General features: G+C 48.2%; 5 protein-coding genes and 1 non-coding gene across 6 annotated transcripts; 1 reads left to right on the plus strand and 5 right to left on the minus strand.

The window, feature by feature from the left end:
* Window positions 1-508: 508 nt before the first annotated feature.
* BO79DRAFT_t23 lies at window positions 509-598 on the minus strand. Its single transcript has one exon. It is a non-coding gene; the product is annotated as a tRNA-Ile (tRNA).
* Window positions 599-1,670: 1,072 nt separating this feature from the next.
* BO79DRAFT_268203 (MFS transporter) lies at window positions 1,671-3,252 on the minus strand (the record flags this gene model as incomplete). The annotated part of the gene is made up of 3 exons (XM_025687102.1): window positions 1,671-1,765; window positions 1,869-2,883; window positions 2,953-3,252. 3 exons carry the CDS (start codon window positions 3,250-3,252, stop codon window positions 1,671-1,673), a joined length of 1,410 nt encoding a protein of 469 aa, XP_025544644.1.
* Window positions 3,253-3,892: 640 nt separating this feature from the next.
* On the minus strand, window positions 3,893-5,090 carry BO79DRAFT_186563 (amidohydrolase family protein). Its single transcript, XM_025680478.1, has 3 exons — window positions 5,020-5,090; window positions 4,193-4,963; window positions 3,893-4,136 (listed from the first exon to the last, which is right to left on the minus strand). Exons 1-3 carry the CDS (start codon window positions 5,069-5,071, stop codon window positions 4,003-4,005), a joined length of 957 nt encoding a protein of 318 aa, XP_025544645.1. The 5' UTR covers window positions 5,072-5,090; the 3' UTR covers window positions 3,893-4,002.
* A 1,567-nt stretch (window positions 5,091-6,657) lies between these two features.
* BO79DRAFT_135589 (SRR1 family protein) lies at window positions 6,658-8,160 on the minus strand (the record flags this gene model as incomplete). The annotated part of the gene is made up of 3 exons (XM_025678057.1): window positions 6,658-6,949; window positions 7,024-7,692; window positions 7,760-8,160. The coding sequence occupies 3 exons, from the start codon at window positions 8,158-8,160 to the stop codon at window positions 6,658-6,660; spliced, it is 1,362 nt and encodes a 453-aa protein (XP_025544646.1).
* An 885-nt stretch (window positions 8,161-9,045) lies between these two features.
* On the minus strand, window positions 9,046-12,477 carry BO79DRAFT_268208 (pyruvate decarboxylase; the record flags this gene model as incomplete). The annotated part of the gene is made up of 10 exons (XM_025687103.1): window positions 9,046-9,414; window positions 9,533-10,806; window positions 10,853-11,312; window positions 11,366-11,619; window positions 11,674-11,743; window positions 11,797-11,973; window positions 12,025-12,107; window positions 12,164-12,196; window positions 12,247-12,351; window positions 12,411-12,477. 10 exons carry the CDS (start codon window positions 12,475-12,477, stop codon window positions 9,058-9,060), a joined length of 2,880 nt encoding a protein of 959 aa, XP_025544647.1. The 3' UTR covers window positions 9,046-9,057.
* Window positions 12,478-14,543: 2,066 nt separating this feature from the next.
* BO79DRAFT_268222 (putative oxalate/formate antiporter) lies at window positions 14,544-16,211 on the plus strand. Its single transcript, XM_025687104.1, has 3 exons — window positions 14,544-15,040; window positions 15,101-15,193; window positions 15,241-16,211. The coding sequence occupies exons 1-3, from the start codon at window positions 14,719-14,721 to the stop codon at window positions 16,146-16,148; spliced, it is 1,323 nt and encodes a 440-aa protein (XP_025544648.1). The 5' UTR covers window positions 14,544-14,718; the 3' UTR covers window positions 16,149-16,211.
* The last annotated feature ends 3,581 nt before the right edge of the window (window positions 16,212-19,792 follow it).

Raw genomic sequence — 19,792 nt, forward strand, 5'->3', positions numbered from 1 at the left:
TGGGAGTCAGCCAGGAACACTGAGGGTCAATCAAGCACGTAAATAGCCTAGGATTGTCCGTGAAGATTGACTAAGCGGAAACCATCGGAAAAATAGCTAACAAGCCAGACTCCGGAGGGGGACTTGTGGCAGGTACACCTGGGTCAGTTATGAGGATCTGCTTGCACCCAAGACTTGGTGCGGACAGAGGCCGGGTAAATAGACTGTCAGTGTCTGCTTTGTGTGCTCCGTAGTGTTGGGGGAGTGGCAGAGTGCCAAGGATGGTTTGACGTGAAACGGCCGCCAGTTTCATCCACTTTTTCCTCCTTCCTTCCACTGACAGATATATTCTCTCGGTAGTGGATAACCCGAGAAACAATTTCAGTTGAGCTCATTACGGCATAGCTTCTATGACATATTGCAAACATGTAAAATGTAAAGGAGAAATTAAAATGAAATGAAGGTGTGTGTTGTAGTGTGGTGCGGGTAAAAGTGAAAACCGAAAAACAAAAGCGGGAGAAAAAAGAATTGTCCCTGGGCGGGGTCGAACCGCCGATCTCAGTGATTCCTGTATGATGAAACCATAAGCACTATGCCTTAACCACTTGGCCACAGGGACAACTGTTTTATGTGGGGAATTTCTTAATATGGATTATACCCTACTTCTGGCAAATATCCGGGGTGAGGGTGATTTTTTTGTTCATGGTTCCTTGGGTTGATTGTGGGGGGAAGCGTTATGTTTGGTACGACGTGACATTTTACTTTGTAGAGTGGCGTGTCTTATTTATGGGGTTGGTGTTGTGTAGCTAGCTGTATTTGAAGGGTTTGTGTAGTAGGGTGTATGTATAGATTGTGGTTTTGACTGACCTGCGACCGAAATACATATTCGCAGTCCAACTTAGCGAGGTACTAGGCTATCTATCTATTCTTTAGTTGTTTACTTTAGAATATAGGGACCCATGAAAAAAAAAAAAAAAAAAAAAACGACGCCGAAAATGGCTCCCCTCTGCATCCCAACCCAGACACCCCTCCTTCTCGCCCAGCCTGGTCGAGCGGCTATAAGATTCTTCGTCTGCCCTCTCCCTCGGGGGGTCTTTCAACAACCTTCTCATCCCATCTCCTCTCCCTCGATCGACCTCGACACGCTTGACTCGCAAGTCTCCTATCACAGAATCCAAGTCTTGGCGCCTGTCTCCCGATTCTTCTCATGGCGCCTGTGTCCGTACCTCCAGGTCAAGGCGATGAGCACTGCTGCATATAGACACCGTCGTCGATGCCATTGTTGATTACACTTGCTAGTGGACTAAGTCAGACTATCTTTCTCCCTGGTATATTTTAGGTTCTTCTCGGGCTTGCAAGGTAAGTTATCACCCCTTTTTGAAGGACTATTATTGACATATTACGTAGCGAGGGGCCCCCGATTTGGTTCCAGAATTTGATTCGAGGCGGTGCCACATCTCTAAAAAGTGGATTTCAAAGGGCGCCAGGAGATTGACCCGACGACAGAAGGACTTAAATAGAGACTAAAGGCTGGGCTGGTAGCCTCTTCTTGCATGTTTATTTGCTAATCAATGTTCCTTCAATATTTTTGACGATGGAAGGAAAACAAAATGGCAAATACGATTAACAATATAAAAACGTTCTCTCGTCCAATCCGCACCTAATTCAAGTCCTCTCTTGTCGTTGCGAAATTATTCCCGTGGACTGGTAACCTGGACAATCAATGTTGGGATAATTCCACCTACAACGACGATTCCACTCATGAGCCCGGCCGTATTAGTGAAACCTAGAGCACGAAACATGTATGGGAAATAGAAAGGGCCGACCTAGATGTTCCTGTTAGTGAGGGGAATAGGCGCCGAGGTAAAGTAGAGGAGGACGAACAAAACCATAAAGTAGCCTGATAACGTTGAACAACACTCCAATTGAGGCAGAGCCACTGGGCGAAGTATCGATGGCATACGCAGTGAGAATGGTAGATTGAATCTGATTGCCAAAGCTGGCAATGGCAATTCCAACACAGGGGGTCACATTCCAAGATTTCGCCCGCTCAAGTTGAAACCCCCAAACGAGCTGACCAGCAATGATAGTGAGGAAGCCAATATAAGTCAGCCAGAGGCGGTCGGCCGGACAGACTCGGCCTTTGCGCTTTCGATAGACCTTCATGAAGTAGTCGGACATTGGCCCACCGATCTGCTCTCCAATGACGCATCCAATGATGATGGGGATGAACTGGAGACCGGTTTGTTGAGCATCGAGATGGAATTTCTCCCCAAAAGTGAGGGGCATCTCGACCACGAAGACGATATTTGCATAGCAGAAGGTGATAGCAGTAGCTAGAGCTGCTATCAAGATCCGAGGGTTCTTGGCTAGGCGGAATGGAGACACAAAATCCGATATTCTGATGGGACGCGCATCAAGTCGTTTGGGCAGCAACCCACGGAAGATCGAGACTTTTTCTTCGGCAGCATCAGCATCATTCTCAGGTTCCCTAACACGAAGTGTCTCCCCGCCAAGGCAGATATAAGCGACCGCTTGCAAGAAATTGATGATGGCAAATATCCAGAATATGAATTCCACTCGAATGTGCTGCACCACGAATCCCATGATAAAGGGACCAGCCGGGGTACCGAGGATGGTCATCAAAACCCACCATCCCACCTTCCGGGCATATTCATCCGGAGTGGATAGTTCAGCCACCACTCCACTTCCAATTCCAATCGGTGGAGATATGAAAGCTGCAGTCAAAACACGAGTGATAATTTGGCTAGCGTAACTGTCGCACCGGGCGCCTCCGATATTGCATACCATACTCGCAAGGACCGAAAAGATCAGGATATAGTGGCGGCCATATCTTTCTGTGATGACAATCCAGAAAATTGGTGCTATTCCAAGTAGTACGATCTAAAGACGGATTCTTATCAACAAAGCCCGATCCCACTCTGGGAATTATTACGCAACAAGAATACTTACTTGAAAGGATACCAGGTAGCTTGCGTCAGCAAGGGACACGCCATAAGATTCTGCTAATGAAGAAACTGCTGGCACGACTCCTGCTGCCATGAACACTGAGATCATGGAGTGAAATGAGACCATTAAAATCATAGTATTCTTCTTCCATTGTGGCCAGTCGACCGCCTGGCGAGAAGTACTAGATTCCATTGACGACGAATGGACTGCTCCTTCCAATTGGACAGGAGGACCCGATTCACTTAACTCCAGATGCTGGAATTCGTTCTTTGACTGAAGGTCGCCAGAGCCTGTGTCGCTCATGGTTGCGGGGAAGGATTGAAATTGGTCAAATAGAGATTTCTATTATATTCTAATATAAGATGAATTGAAGCTTAGAGAGCTTGCTCCTGATAGTTTTGCTGTTGGAAGAACCCAGCCAGCCCACCTCCTTTTCTATCTATCCATATCTCACATACTTTACTTTCTATACTAGGGTTTCCTAACGCCTCCTAATCTAGTTCAATGCGGGGTAAGAGTGTCATTCCCCACAGAAAGCAGCCAGTTTATAGTTTCGGTTCTCATCCCGGACTGTAATGATCCTTGGTTCCCCGCGTTTCGGGACTAATCCCGTGTATCTGGGATGGCAGGTGTCTGATTGGGGCAGAAGGATCGGTAGGTTGGGCCTAATTCAAGGTTTGCGCCCCGTTTCCGCGAGGTCAGCTCTTCGCCCAATAAAAGTTAATCGTATCCCCAGAAGATCCGAGGAATAAGATGGGATCTATCCCGAGTGCTTAGACCCCACAGCGGCACGCATCCCCCCTCGTGTGTTGTTCACCGCAATTGCATTCTAATCAATATTGACAGTTACGAATGGAGTACAGTTATAGCGGAATTATGGCGCGTCAAGTTCAGATACGCCGTAAAAAGAGCTATGAGCGTGGAAGGGCGTCTCAAAAAAATTGGCACATTTGGTCATTCTTGATTTAAATTTCGATATCATCTCCCCATCACACGAGGAGCGAAAAGTTTTACAAAGCTAGGGTACTACCTTTTCACTCAAGAGCCATATTGCTATGGCTTGTTGAAAAGGTTGTTCGCATTTCCAAAGTAGATCTTATCGCGTAGCTCTGGGTCAAGCGGGAAGCCATCTAGAATTTGCTTGAATCCAAGTGATTTGTCGGGGGACGCATAAGGAAAATCAGAGCCTGTGGAATATATTAGCTACTAGTGACAAATAACGGAACATATGAAAAAACCTTACCATAAGTAATATGATCATGCGGAATAACTTCGAGAACCAGCTTGAGACCGGCCTCGGAACTGGAGAGGGCCAAGTCAAAGTAGAATGACCGAAAGTCTTCCATGATCTCTTCGGAGGATTTCCCATAAATGCGGGCGGTTGCAGCGGCTTCCTTCGACACGGTGCAAATGCGCGTAATCAAGAAGGGCAGCGTTCCTCCGGCGTGGGAGAGAATCACTTTGCAGTCTGGATAACTTCTCTTTGTGTTGGTGATAATCATGTCGACAGCAGTTCTCGTGGTCTCATGGGGATAATCAATGGCTGGTTGCGGCAGGAGAGGGTTAACTCGAGTCGTATCAGCGGGATGAGTAGGGTGAATGAAGACCACGGCCTTTCTGGAATTCAATTCCTCCCAGATAGGCTTGAATTCAGGGCTACCAAGGTAATGGTTCCCTGAGCCGTATCTTGTAAATAAAGTCACACCTTCAGCCTTCAACACATCTAGGGCGTATTTGATTTCCGCCAGAGCGCCTTCGGTATCGAGAAGGCAAGGCAACGATGCGAAAAAGCCCCATCGCTGTGGATCTTCATCACGCTTGGCTGCAGCGTTCTCGTTCGCCTTGCGGGCCAGTGCTCTTCTCTTCTCGGTCGTTGGGGCGATGACTGCTCCAGGCGCAGTCAGCGACAAGATAGCCTTGGTCACACCAATCTTGTCCATGAACGCAATGTCGCCCTCGGCTGACCAAGAAGGTGTCGGCCAGCCAGAAGGGTCACCTCCAGCATCCTCGACAGCTGTGAACATCTACTCAGAATCGTATCCTTGTTGGGAGGGGGTTGTTGTGATATACCTTGAGCATAAAATTCGGGGACGAAGTGGTGATGAGTATCGATGAGGCTCATTGTGAATTGCAATTCTGTTCGCTGCTTGATGATTTTTTATCATAGAGAGAAATGCAGACAGGCAGAATATATACCATCGACAGTGCAATAATACCTGGTGTGAAGTGATCCCCACAATGAATATGCCGGGTTTCCGGTTGCCGACCTACCCGGAGTCAATCGTGGACGCCTGGCCGATTTGCCGCTGTTGTCATTTACAGTTTCGATGACACGTTCAACGATCTAGCCAGTTAACAGATGCGCAACGCATTGACCATCAGGCATAATGGTAAGTAGGTTCGGGATATATCCCGGTGCTCGGACCTCCTTCCCTTCGTTTGGGTCAGTCCTTGTTTCCGCCACTGCAGTACGTGTGTGGAGATCTTGACAGCCCAATTTGACCCACAGATCTAAGTGGGCAGGTTTTAAAAGAATACAAAATCTTTAAACCTCGTTGAATTCCATTAGACATTTCTTTCTAATTAATGCGAATTATCTTCATAACGCCCTTCTCTTCCGGTCCATCAGTGACATAGCTAGGGTTATCCGGTATTCTCTCTGAGTTTAAGATCGATTGGAACAGATGCCAAGATAACAGAGTGGATGAGATAGGATAGATAAAGGGAAGGACTCCAGGGGCCCCCATGGTCTAGAGGGAACAACCCCCCCTTAATCTGTTCCTCGACTCCCCTTGACTTCTCCTGCCAACTTGAGGGTGTCTGGAATGATGAATGCCATCTAAAAGCAATTGCATGTTGATGGAGCGGTCTCTGTCACGAGGCAGAAGAGATTGTAGCTTCAGGACGCCTGAACAACAAATTACGGGATCTCGCTCAGGTGTGCCTAATATCGTACCCAACAAACCTTCTGTAACTCACACTGTCTTGGAGCTCTACCACTTCCGAGACTTGTTCTCACTCACGGCAGTTCTGCGTGGGCTCTCAAACGGATGCGTCGGGCTTGAACCTGAATTGTCTCTATTTCTTGATGAGAGTCGAAAATAAGACTTCAATGAGAGGATTGGAAGGGGTTTGGTATGTACTAATCTTGTCAACCAAGTCCAAGCTCCCTTGGGTCCTGGCTTTTGGAGACTGTATATGTCTCAACTGTAGAATTGTTTAGATCTCTTGTAGTATATGATTTATGTTAAATAGTAATTATTAAATATATCTCACATGCTTCGGATCTGCCAATGATAGAATATGTCAAGATAATATATATAGTGTTCATTTCAGTAGAACAGTTAAATAGTATCAGACTGCTGACTATTCTTTATTGACCCAGTTAATAAAACTCAGTAGAGGATAAAGATACGCAAGCTACTAAACAAGCTTTTTTAAGGAGAAGATGACCGACAATGATGCCAGTACATCATATCAGGCAACTAAGCCGAAAGCAGCAAAACTAACTGTAACGGGAAATTCACAGGTCCCAGAATTTACTTATCTAACTGCAGTACATGTTTAATCTTCCCTATCGTTCAGTTATCATCATCCAACATATCTGACAATTCCCATTACTACTCTCCAACCTGTCGTTTTTACCACACCCCCCGACAGACAGATTGCTCTATCCCGCCGGTCGGACCGTCTCTCAGAGCGCCAGCACTAGAGCCTACTACTTGAATCACTCCCCTGCGACCCTCTCATCCGGCGATAAACAGAATACACATCCTGCACATTATCCTTCCCCCAACTAACCAGAAGTTTATTCCTCTGGACAAAGTCCATAGTATCCAGCATCTTCTCTTCCCTCCGTTCACATTCCGTATCCGAGAGCTCGCCATCAGCACACCGCAGATATACCCTCAACATGTCGAAATGTTTATCCTTGGGGAGATTGAACGTGTTGTAACTCTCGTTAATTTTTCGGTGGATCGTGATATCCCATGGATCTCTCCTAAAATACCACCATCATCAGTATACTACTACTCATGTCTACGACAAAGAAAGGAAAGGAAAGAATAAACTCACGTATCCAGCGACATACCCTCCGCGACCACCGCATCCCAAACCATCCCCACGGGCATCGCCAAATCCATCACAACCTGCCGAACAGGCACATCCGGCGCATACGAAAAGACAAAACTCTCGTCATCGACCAACAGAAACGCCTCCGGACTCTCTAGCACAGTCATTCCGCAATCGCTCAGTATCTTCTTATCGAGCTTCGTGTATGCCGAATCCTGCAGCAAGATCTCGATTTCTGTCGGTGTCCATGCCATTTCCTGCAGAATTCGTTGTAGCATGAGCAGGAAGGCATGCTGATAGGCACTGCGCTCCCTGGTGAACTTGTCAAGCCTGAGGTTGGTTATGCTGTTGCATCCGAAGGCGATGATCTTGCTGACGGGGCGTTTGATGGTGGGTAGTTTGCGCAGAGTCGCGAGCATGTTCTTGTAGAGAGCGCTGTCTGTCCAGGTGTGGAAGATGGTGTTGAAGCTTTCGTGCGCGGATGCTATTTCTTTCTTGGTGGGGTCGTAGTCGTCATAGTCGTCTTCTTCGTCGTCTTCGTCTTCCCCGTCTAGACGGCGGAATTTGTGGCCTAAGGCGAGATTCGAGTATAGGAGGGAGGGATGGCGTGCTTCAGGGCTGGGGGTGATGTAGTCTGTTGGGGCGGGGAAGAGTTCGAGGAAATGTTTGACACTGAATTTATGGTCGATTAGTATTTGCGATCAGTAGATGATGAAGAAGTAGAGGGAGCAATACGTACCCAACCATAGCTACACCCTGTTTATTGCGCTCAATTCTCTCCGTCATCACTTCAAACCCTACATCCGCGCCATCCAATGCAGGAATGTACACGATGTCGCCCGGCTTACACCTCTCCACTCTAGCCTGTGCCTCCTGGATGGCTTCCTTGGTCCACCGGGGCGTCCCCTCTGGATATAGTTCCTTGTACCGCTGCGCCCTGAGGTGTGGATTCAAATCAGTATCCAGCCCGCTGGGTCGGAGACAGGGCTGTAAGCCGATTTCTGAGGTGGAACGGCTTTGAGTGGTATTCGTCGGTGGTGCCATGTCCATGGGGTCACTTGAGCTTGTGGACGACGCGCTATCCTCGGACTCGTCGATGTCCATGGGATCGGGAGTGTACATGGTACTAGGAGTAGTCATTGTTGATTGTATGGACTGTTCACGAGGGTAGAAGACTGAAGCTAGATTTGGCGAAGATGGGTGAATGCGAAGGTTGTTGATTCAATTACTGGTATAGTCTTGATGACTGGCGACGAGGATGATTCAAGAACGGATTGCATGTTGGAGTAATTTATACCTGTTTTCGAGAGATGTGGAGAGGAAGGCAGTAAAGGAGAGTTTCCATGACAATTGATCATATTGCGGCTCTTCCCTGTACATTCACTGTCAGCTGGACTGCAGGTTGGAGTGTCCTAAAAGTTATTGTTGAAACTAGGCTTGCAGGGAGATTCGGGAAGAGAGAGAAAAGAAAGTATGCTGTATATAGATGGTAAGTGCCGCGTGATGATATTGCAGCTGAGACCTTCGGAGTGAATAGGGAGAAGTATCTTGTTTTGAATTTTGAAGGAATAGTCATGATTTGCTAGCTTCCTGTTTCACATTACTCAATGGCAGATAGTGACATGGGTGGCTTGCATTGCAGTATTGACTGTAGGCTACCGTGAATATATCGCCTAGCTGATATGCCGAGGTCTGTATCATCCGATAGTTAATGGGAAGAATGACGGAAAATTATTCCGATGGCCGAAAGTACCCAGAGGAAATATTTTCCGGGATAAACCATGAATAATGTCACACAAATCCAACCATTCAAGATGGATCATAATTGAACAACACATCATACAAGGCTATTTCTGTCCATCACCCACAATCTGACCAAAGTTGTATTGCGGCACTTGAAACAAAAGCAAATGATATTTTCATTTTCCACCATAGCTATTAGATGGAAATGTAAAGAGCTTGTTATATACCCAGCAGATTATAGCAACCTAGTCAAAACCTCGCAAATCAGTTATCGTTATACCTCTGGCCTATGCCCTATTCATTCGCCTCCTCTGTACTAGGACTCTGAAAATTCTCTGACCCTTCCGCGCTTTGATCTGCAATGATTTTGCCCAGCCGCCTAAGGTCATCGCTTATATCGTCAGGTTGGATGCACAGCTCTAGGAAGCCGAGTTTATCCGACTCAGCATCCACCCTTTCCAGAGCTTGCCTCAAACTCCCTACTGTTTTGATTTTCATGGCGAACATGGGCGGACTTTCCTCTAGCTTCTCATCTTCTTTGCTGGCATAAGGGTTATGCGACGGAGCGTGAGGCTTCGAAGAAAAGGAATTGGCCAATTGGACATAGTCCCAGTTTGCAAAGTAGTTATACGGTCCATCGTGCATAGCAGTCTACTTCATTGTCAGCGATGTCTACGAATTGTTCTCATTGACTTGCCTCGATCTTATACCCCAGATTGTTGAAAATAAATATGATCGCGTTTGCTCTATGACGAATCATGCTGCTGACTTCTTGTGCTGTCATCTGAAAACCCCCATCGCCAATAATGATGATGGATCGACCCTGTGTCCGAGCAAGTTGGGAACCAAACCCAGCAGGTAAAGCCCAACCGATAGAGCAATATGGAATTTGTAGCTGGCAGTTGGCTTCAGGGGGGAGGAGGATATGATTTGCGATGAGCCATGACTCTCCTGCGTCGCAGAGCAACGTGTCATGCTCCTTTATAAGTCCCTGGATACCGCTGATAGCGCTTTTCAAGGTTAAGGGTGTCTCTGGGGTCTCTGTTTCGTCGGGCGGCAGGCAACCAAGAAGTGGCTTAGGTCGCGGGATGGACTCGGTCTTAGTCTCCATTCCAGACATGATGAGTTGCGCTACCAGTGCGCCGATTTTCACGGGCTTGATGTGCTTTCCCTCGGGCAGCTCGACCCAATCTTTGTCCACGCTAATTATGCGATAATCTTCTTGCTTATTGCTACTCATCAAAACATGAAAGTCGGACCAATTTCCACCGATGACTAACCAAAGGTCTGAGCTCATAACGATTTGCTCACCTTCTGGGTTTACCATTCCGGCCCAGAACTGGCCGCAGTACTGCGGATGGGATTCTTTGAAGCAGCGACCATCGGGCTGACAAAGAACCGCGCAACCAAGCTTCTCTGCTAGACGTTCAATATGACCGCGAGGGAGAGATAGACCTGCTAAACTTCCAAGCAACAGCACAGGCCTTTGGGACGAGTTCCACATACTTGTGATTGCTTCTACAGCCTCTTTTAACACGCGTGGCTGACTCTTCAGGTTCACCTTCCGCCTCAGTGGCGAAGGTCGAGCGCATGCGGCGGAAGCAAGATCATTGGGAACCTCAATGTAGACGGGCATACTGGAGTCGAGACATTTACCTATCGTAACATCCAGTACATCAGAGGCAGTCTCTGCAGAATCGAGGCGCACAGATGCAGCAGTGACTCCTTCGAATGCGCGGAGGGCCTGGTCTTTATTCTTAGCGCTGGGAGCGTGATGCAAATATTTGTCGCTTTTCACCAGGCTCGTGGTGGGACAACCGGAGAGTACAATCAATCTGATATTTTGCGAGCAGGCGCCTGATACGGCATTGAGAACAGACAGACTGCCTACAATGTAGGGAACAACGATAATCGCAATGTGGGCTGGTGATACGCGGGCGTATCCATCTGCGGCATATCCAGCGTTTAGCTCGTTGCAGCACGTCACCATACGAAGATTGGGATTCTTCAGCAGATTATCGAGGAGGAAGAAATTAGTATCCCCTAATAAGTTAGCAAGCGATACGAAATTATAGATTAATATACAAACCTGGTACAGCGAAGTAATCGCGAATGCCTAGCTCCTCAAAGCGATAGGCCAGAAATGTGCCAATATTATAAGTTGTCTGATTAAAAGTAGGCCGAGAGCTCGGCAAGTTCTCTACCACCTGGGGTTCTGGGATTGTTTCAGCATCAGGTATCATGATGACTGCCTCGCCGAGCAGTTGACTGCCATAACGTAACGGCGCTTCTGGGTATGTTCCTTTAGGTATCTCATTCTGCATAGAATGGAGAATCTGAGGAAGCTGGTCCAGTGCAAAAACATGGCATGGTTGATAGAACCTTTCTTTAGTGAAAACAAGGATAGCCTTTTCAATCTGTTCTCGAGTTCCTCCATAAGGTACAACTTTCACCTGCGCCATCCTTGACACCAACTTAGATATGTCAATGCCAATCGGGGTCCCTGGAGGCAAGCCTACAACGACAACTGTTCCTCTAGGTTGCACATACTGGGATTGGTAAGAAGGTAGTTATATCAGGCGCCGCTTAGGAAAAGACTAACCTGAAGTGCCCCTTTGAGAAGTGCTCCCGAGCCCTCTATCAGTATTGCCGCGTCGGGCCCGTCGCCAATCATACCCTGAACTTCAGCCACCATATCGGCTGAGGAATTGTAATCTATGTAGTACTCGACACCAAGCTTCTGTTTATATAGATGATCACTATGATCTCCTGTAGATATGACCAGAACTCGACAGCCACGGGCCTTAGCGTATTGACATGTCAATGTTGTTAGTCCACCTGGCGGTCCCGCAACAGCTTCATCGCGTTAGCTGTGGCCTATTAATCATAAAAATTCATGGACAGACGTACCTACAAGGCTATCGGGCTGTGCACAACTCTCCTGTACCGCTCTGAAGCACGTAGTTCCGACGCAGATAATCTAAGTAGGATGTTAACTATCTCAAGGGCAATAGGTGACGAGCCTGAGCTTACCGGAGCCACCACATCAAGAGGGATCTGCTTAGGGAGTCGCACAACATGACATGCTTGACTGATGCAGTATTCCCGAAAGGTACCATCAACTGAATATCCGGTCATCCGAACGTGTGGGCATGAGACGAAATCTGATTGTTTATCTGCGTCGCAGACACCACAGGTCCTATTGATCCACTAATCCAATATTACAAGAATACCTTTTTTAGCAGCAATGGTGGGTATTACCTGTATACCGACATGATCACCAATCTTAATGTCCTTCACCTCGTTACCGGCCGCTACAACAACACCCGTACCTTCGTGACCATCTTACACCCGAAGTCAGTATAATGTGGGAAGGTTCGACAGCCCTGGGCCTGCACACCGACGCGATGTCTCTTTCTAGTGACATGATTTCCTAGAGTAGTCAGCACTTAACGTATTACTCTGGGACCGGATTAGGTTAACCTCTCCACTGATGAAGGGCGGAGTGACAAATTCCGGAGAATTTCAAGTTGACCAGTACTTCGTCCGGGCCTGGGGATAGAGGGGGTTTGTTTCTGCATCCCCGACCTGATACATCAGCAGGCGAACAGAGCGACAAGTGTGCACAGAAAATTAAAGATCCTCACCAGTAGTAATGCGTGGCCGCCCGAACAGCTGAGGCTGTGGCATTGGCATCGTCTGAATCGGGGCCATTGCTGTTCCGATGTTTCTTTGTCGAAGTATTAGGAAGAGTTAAAGCAGCAACAAGCGCTACTGCGAAAGAGAATGACGACCTGTGGCGACAGTCAAAGAACTGTAAACTCACCAGATCAATTCCTCAACCTGTTCTGCTAGCGAGGTCACCATCCGCCACCCCGGATCATGTGCATGTTTTTATAAATCCATGAGTACGTGAAGGCTGCGCACAGACATAGTATCATCCATAGGTAAGATCTCAAAGCCCCTGATAACCTGAGTGAGTTCCAAAAAGTGGAAACACCTAAGAAGGATATACTTTCTAAAAACCTGGCACCCGCAAACATGGGGGGGGAGAAATGAGGAAACAGCCCGCCGGTGGATCGAGACACATCTCAGGTGACTAAGCTTACATCACCTGGAGCTCGACAGGAAATTGGGAGTTAAAAAGTCATGGGACCTCACATTAATTTGAACAGTAGCCAGAGTTGTATGCAAACTTCATGTACAGCAAGTGGAGGGATTTATACCCGGTTTCACTGCCAGGGTAGTAGAGAGAAGCGATAACATTCGAATGCAACCAGGCAGACCCATATTCCATCTGCAGAAGTATGCCCACAAGCCCAATGCAGCAGGGTTACCTGGGGATCCTTGTCTATTGACTCGAGAGGCCTATGAACGAAGAACAGAAAATGCGCTCAACAGTAACTCATAGCAGCAAATCTCGCGTATCACATGGCTATGGTCATTGTAGTCAGTTGCGCACTTCCTTGGCTAAGTTGCTGAGACTTGATTGTGAGACATTTACTGGGATAGCCAAGCTTGATGGCCAGCTATCAAGGTAGACTAGACGTTCGCGTTACTACAAGAAATGATGCCGAGCAAAGTGTCTGATACTCTCGGCCCCTGTCTGACCGCATGCTACAGAGATTTCTTGCAATGAAAGAAGCCTGAAAGGTGCGGACCGACATTGTCGGGCCAGTGTGAGCAGAACGGTTGCCTACGAAGCTACTACAGGGATTAGCAGACAGGCGTCTGCTTCTCGGTAGACATCGCATGTGCTTATGCGCTGTTTGTAGTTGATATCCTGGTTTTAGAGAGAGAGAGATGGAGACTCACGGAACCCTCGGAGGACTGATCAAACACTCTCCTGTAAGGCCTATTTTAGGAAGCCGTTGACCGCTTGTTCACTGCGCTGGTACCCGAGAAAGCGAGCGGGGGCCCTTAATCGGGAGGAAGAGCTGGGGTGTTTTGAGAATTGTCCGTCGCTAATACATGCAGCTCGTGTCCGGAAGCTGGGGCCCGGTGGCTGTATGGGAGATGAGCCATGCCTTTGTATGGAACACCGGGTGTGGATATGAGACATTCAATGCAAACCCTGCATGTGACGTTCAGTGCCATTTGAGCAGTCAGTTTGAGACCAGAGCCAACTCAGCATGCAACGCTGGGATGTCGTCTTGGCGAATGAATCTCATATGAACAATAGCAGAGTCGAAAGGTTTTGCTTTTAGGTGCTGTGGTTACCATGACTAATTCGTCGACAACCATTGGCAGCTGTTCGAAGCATGACTGGTTCTTAGCCAACTTTCGCCGTCTGCGAGCCAGGAAATTGACTGATCACAACGTGCAATCCATGAAATGATAGTAGACTGTGAGTCATCAACAAAGTATGCGATGGCACATCTTGAATGAGGTCTCCAGTAGAGCAGCCGGCAATTACGTAATTGAAAGAAAGGCTTGACCTCAAGCCTTGTGAGTGGCTATTAGTGAGCCATTCTATCATGAATGGTTCAAGGCATCCGATAGACAAGAGCCTTGTAGTCGCAACAAGGTAAATTTAAGAGCAGCCAGGAGCCACGCGGAGTCGCGGGGCCCGATGTGGTACGACGGGTGATTTCTGGGGATTTCGGGAGCGCCCTACGGCGACGACTGCCGGTTACCGAAAAAGGGGAAGTTCCCGGAATGGGCCAACCAGAAACCAAGGATTATTATCAGAATACCCACTTCCGGAGATAAGGGCTATCGCAATTTTTTTTTTCTGCAGCGTCCGGGCCCGCAAGAGCAGATGCCCAATATGCAGGGCTCAATAGGCTGTCTGGCTGAAGACCCTTTGTATAGACCCTTTCTTACTATTTATACCGGCTTCCTGTAACCCGTACTGTATCTCTGCCAGTTCTCATCAATCGTGTGGGTGTACATCGAGCGCTTGTGCGAACGTTCTTATCCACCGAGGGTAATCCGCAAGCTACAAATCTGGGAATGGCTGATATCGAGACCCATGTCCGCCATAGCCTGGACCGGGGGGCCCACGCAACCATAGAGAAATCGGCTTCACAGGTAATAGCAACAGAGGAACAAGATGACACTTTCGACGACAAATATCCAGAGGGAGGTCTTCAAGCCTGGCTTGTGGTATTAGGGTCATGGTGTGCAATGGTTCCCTCAATGGGATTGTTGAATACCATTTCAGTTCTCCATGCATGGACATCCACCCATCAGCTCTCTGAATATTCTGAATCCAGTGTTGGATGGATTTTTGGCGTCTTCAGCTTCTTCTTATATTTTGCAGGCGCCCAGGTCGGTATGTTTCATCCCAATATCCACACATCAAGCGCAGCGGTTGACTTGACGATGCCGACAGGTCCGATATTTGACAGCCGTGGACCGCTGCCAGTTGTAGTTCCGGGCTCGATAGGTTTGGTGGTAGCAGTATTCTGCTTCAGTGAGAGCACAGGTTTGTCTTATTTCATGATTGTTTGAAGGGCTCACTAACGCAAACAGAATACTACCAAATCATGCTCTCTTTCAGCGTCCTAGGCGGCCTCTCATCCTGCTGTCTCTTCACTCCTGCCATCTCCGCCATCGGACACTGGTTTAATGTCCGTCGTGGCATTGCGACCGGTATTGCCTGTACAGCTGGCGGACTTGGTGGCGTCTTCTTCCCCCTCATCATATTATATGTCGCCCCGAAGCTCGGGTTCGCATGGGCCATGCGTATCATCGGGATCATTTGTTTTGTGCTATGCGGTTGCGCATGTTTTCTTCTAAAGACACGGCTCAAGCCTGACACAAAGCGTGGCATGGCGATCGACCTTCGTGCCCTCCGAGAGCCCAACTACGCCCTCACCACGCTTGCAGTATGGATGGTCGAATTTGCTGTATTCGTACCTTATACCTATCTCTGCTCGTACGGTTTATATGCCAACATCGGAGAGTCGCTCTCGTACAAACTGTGTATCTTCCTCAACGTCGGAGCCATCCCGGGACGTGCATTCCCAGGACTCCTTGCGGACAGATTCGGACGGTTCAACGTGATGGCATTCACTGCATTAGTTTGTGCCATTATGACGCTCGCATTGTGGTATAATGCTGGCACGAATGATAGTGCCATTATCGCGTACTCGGTCATGTTCGGGTTCTGGAGCGGTGCGGCTATCAGCTTGACGCCCGTTTGTATCGCACAGGTGTGTCGAACGGAGGATATAGGCAAGCGAAACGGAACGACGTTCACTCTGGTGAGCTTCGGGACCCTCACTGCGATCCCTATTGCCGGGGCGATACAGGAGAGGGATGGAGGTGCTTTCTGGGGATTGATTCTTTTTGGCGGAATCTTGTATCTTGCGGCGTGTGCTGCATTCGTGGTCGCGAGGGGAGTTGCTGGTGGCTGGAGGCTGAGAACAAAATTTTAGAAGTATATATTCGAGACCAAACATAGAAGGATAATATATTAATGCATAGGAATACTAGTAGGGGTTTCACTGTTGCGACATTGGCTGACTGAGTGTTTGTAGATGGTAAACACACAAGGCTGCCAGACGGGATTAGGAAGACCCCTCGCACCGCCTCGCTTTCTTGTATAGACTGACCTGCTCCGGGTGATGAGACCCCGATATCTCCTATTATAGCGTCGCCAACTATCAAATTCAATGATATCTTTAAAGCGGAGTGAGATAGGAGTAATCGAGGATAGTATAAGGCAAGTAGCTAAGCAGATACTTTCGTTGTACTATTGGTTGCCTCAGGCACATAGACTTCCATGTTTCCTCTCCGGGACTCCCGGACCAAGTCGCAATTCGATGCTAGTTTGGAAGCAGGATCTACTCCAGTAACTCTGAATATGGAGCAAAGAAAGTCTCTATTCTGGTAGCCTATAGTCCTGGCACCACCAGGCGTCCGGATTCGGAAAGTGTGCTGTCCGAGCGACTGAAATTGATCACATTACTGGGTGCTTCTGAGCTGCGGCAGAACAGGGATGTCAGTAGAGGCAGTGCCGAGGAGAATTTTTCAGGGAAGCGCTCTAGCCGGACTCATAGTCACTTGTTGTAACTTTCTGCTTTCCGGAGGATTAGTTTGGTTTGAGAGACAAGGATCATCGGCGTGACTCTGTCCCGTGTCCAAGATGGAGGCAACCCCCATGCCTCTGGCAAGTGCTGTAAGAGAGACCAGAAGCTTGCATCACAATGCCTCCGTCGAAAATGACTTCTCTGGAGCCGGGTATGAATGAATGATCACTGCGTTGCACAGGATGCGAGTTCGTAAACGCTAGCCTCAGTGGCGCGGAATTCACATTCCCAGGGCTCGACTAATGCAAATCAGGATGCAACCCATTTGCCTTGTTGGATATGGCCACTCGAGGAGAAAACAAGACGAAGCCACAGTGGGTACACTGCATCCAGACGGGTTTCTCCCGAATACGTCCCCGAAGCAAGAAATGGGATATTGGCCTCACTCTGGCCTGAAAGTAGTACACAACCTTTCTAATTGGCATAGCTTGGAAGCAACATCTGAGACAGACATCCGGTGAAAGTGATTCCGTAGGCAATATTCATGACACACCGCGGGAGGTGTGTGGAGTGTCGCGAACCGTATGACTCGAATATCTTTACTACAACGAACGTATTGCTGCTTGTATCCAGGGGGTTCGGTGCCACCGATTGGTGGATAGGAGAAGTCCGGGAGCATTTGCAAGTGAAATTTCTCTTCGTGACTAGGGAAGGAAAAAGTAACGAGAGCGCACCGTGCTCTCCGTCCTCGTAAGCTGGATAGGACTCGTTATGTCGGTGGGGGCAAGTTCACCAGGGCAGCCTAGCCTCCATTCCGATGACTGCAAAGTTGGCGTCGAGCTGGATCATGATACGTGCGCCAGGTATCTCATGGTGGGTAAGCAGTACGAATCGAAACCTGTAGCGTCGAGTGTGTGAGTACCCTGCTATCCGGATTGGGAGTTAGATCTCGCCAATCTCGAGGAGGACGAAAACTCTTACCTGCACTAGTCAAAGACGGCGAGAAAATGGTGGTCGCTAATAGACCAGACACACACACGGGCGCATCGGAGCGTTTCAGGCCGCCAGAGAGAGTAGGAAAAGGAGACAGAGCAGAATGAGGACCTTGAGTGACCGGGAAGACACGTGAGTGCCACCAAGGTGCTCATGCTCTCAAGGTGCTCATTCTCTCCATTTTATAAGTATTCTGACTTTCAACACCCGCACAACGATTCCTCTCGTTTCTTTCCTTCCTTTCGGTCATGAATGCAGGTCTTCTCTCACCTGGGAGGTGTATCCAAGATGAGACGGATGAAGGAGGTTGATCATCATTCACCAACCCGTGATCAGAATCCACTTCAGGCGACGGCTGCTGACATTTAGCGTCTTTTCTGGTCAAGCCTATGGTGGGGAAGCAGGGTCAGGCAACGCTCCCTCACTAACCAAGGTTTAGCCATGCTACAAGAGTTATTGCAGGCTGTTATGTAACTCGCCATTCAGCTGCCTCACCCCACAGCCGACTCAAGCCAAATGAGGGGCTGCACCGTCATGTTTGGTGCAGCGTGGAATGGTCATGACGCGCGGATAGCGCAGGAAAATGGCACGACGGATGAAATTGGTTGCTCTGGAAGGACATAAATAGGCCCTCATGCCTCTGGTTGCTCGATCTTTTCTAATTAACCACAACTCAAGTCTCAAGTTCTCCAGCGAAAGCAAAGCCTTCAATCTCAAACTACTTTAGTACATCTTTACCGGTTTTATACCAACTCTGCCAAAATGTCTCCCTGCTCCTGCAACTGCTGCTCTGGCAACTGCTCCAGCTGCTCCTGCGCCTCTTGCAGCGTGAGTAACCCATACTTTTGAGCCACCTGGTCTTGTATACCGGCGAAACCAGAGGAAACTGACCTAATAATAATTAGCATTAAATGCTGTCGATGCTCGCTCCCCGGCCATGACTTCACCACCGCGCCTCGGCCATCTATACCAATACCACCAATTTCAGGCTGCATCTCGGGCTTGAAGACAACACTTTAGGGTATATTGAGATGGTTGATTTGAAACACTTGGGTGCGCAAGTGGGAGTGAAATGGAATGTATTCATGATATGGGTTTATGATTTTAGTTGTCTTTTATCATGTCACCTACATTAAAGCTTCAGGTGTGCCAAGTACAATAGAAAAGACTTTTTTGGAGGATAAACTTGTCCCGCAATAAACAGATAATTGTAGATAAAGTTGTCAAAAGGCAACGCCATGAAGCATCTGCAGACTCCATGCAGATGCACGTGTTAAATGCATGTAGTGAAACGTTGGACAGTACTCCACAGGGTTGATCGCAGTCGCGTTCGTTATTTCGACCTCCACTACAGAAGGGTTTGATACAAGCACGGGAATAGCCGTAAGGGACAAGAGCTTCCACATGGCTTGCTTTTTACAACATGGAATGCATCATCCACATGTTGGCGGCGGATTCCGCATCGGAACTTTCCCCGATAGGAAGCATCCAACGTGACTCAATTGGCAGGATCTACGAACAGCCAAAGAGATTTCAGGCTTTTAGACTCTGAGGACTGGATTAGGGGTCTCATCTGTGTGGGCCTCTGCAGTTTGCGTCTGCCGACGGAGCTCTCGGTTAAGCTAGATTATGACTGCATCATCGCAGTGCGATATGGGGCCAAGACGCAAGGGGTATTTGACAGCGTCTCGTACTTCGTGCTGTACATGACATCTCCTATGATGATATGTCTTTGATATTGTTCAGATGTGTTGTTTCTGTATCGGTCCACATCTTCTGTCTTCATTCCTGTGACCATGAGGTAGGAATATCGACAACAATTAGGCTAACCAAAAAGGCAAACCGCAATATTCGTGTAAGACATGGGGCTAAAGGTTAGCGAGGACTAGTTCACGAGAGCGAATAGAACCAGGAGGAATTATGTAGGAGAGAGGCATCCATCGACCACTGTTTCGCTTGGGTTAGACAGCGGCAACTTCGGATTTGTTTCCTGATCAGTTCGATCAACTGTGGCGTTTTCTAGTCGGCATTAAGCGCCGCAGGGTGGTCCACCATGA

The sequence above is a fragment of the Aspergillus costaricaensis genome (assembly GCF_003184835.1).
Source record: "Aspergillus costaricaensis CBS 115574 unplaced genomic scaffold BO79scaffold_2, whole genome shotgun sequence".
Lineage (NCBI taxonomy): Eukaryota > Fungi > Ascomycota > Eurotiomycetes > Eurotiales > Aspergillaceae > Aspergillus > Aspergillus costaricensis.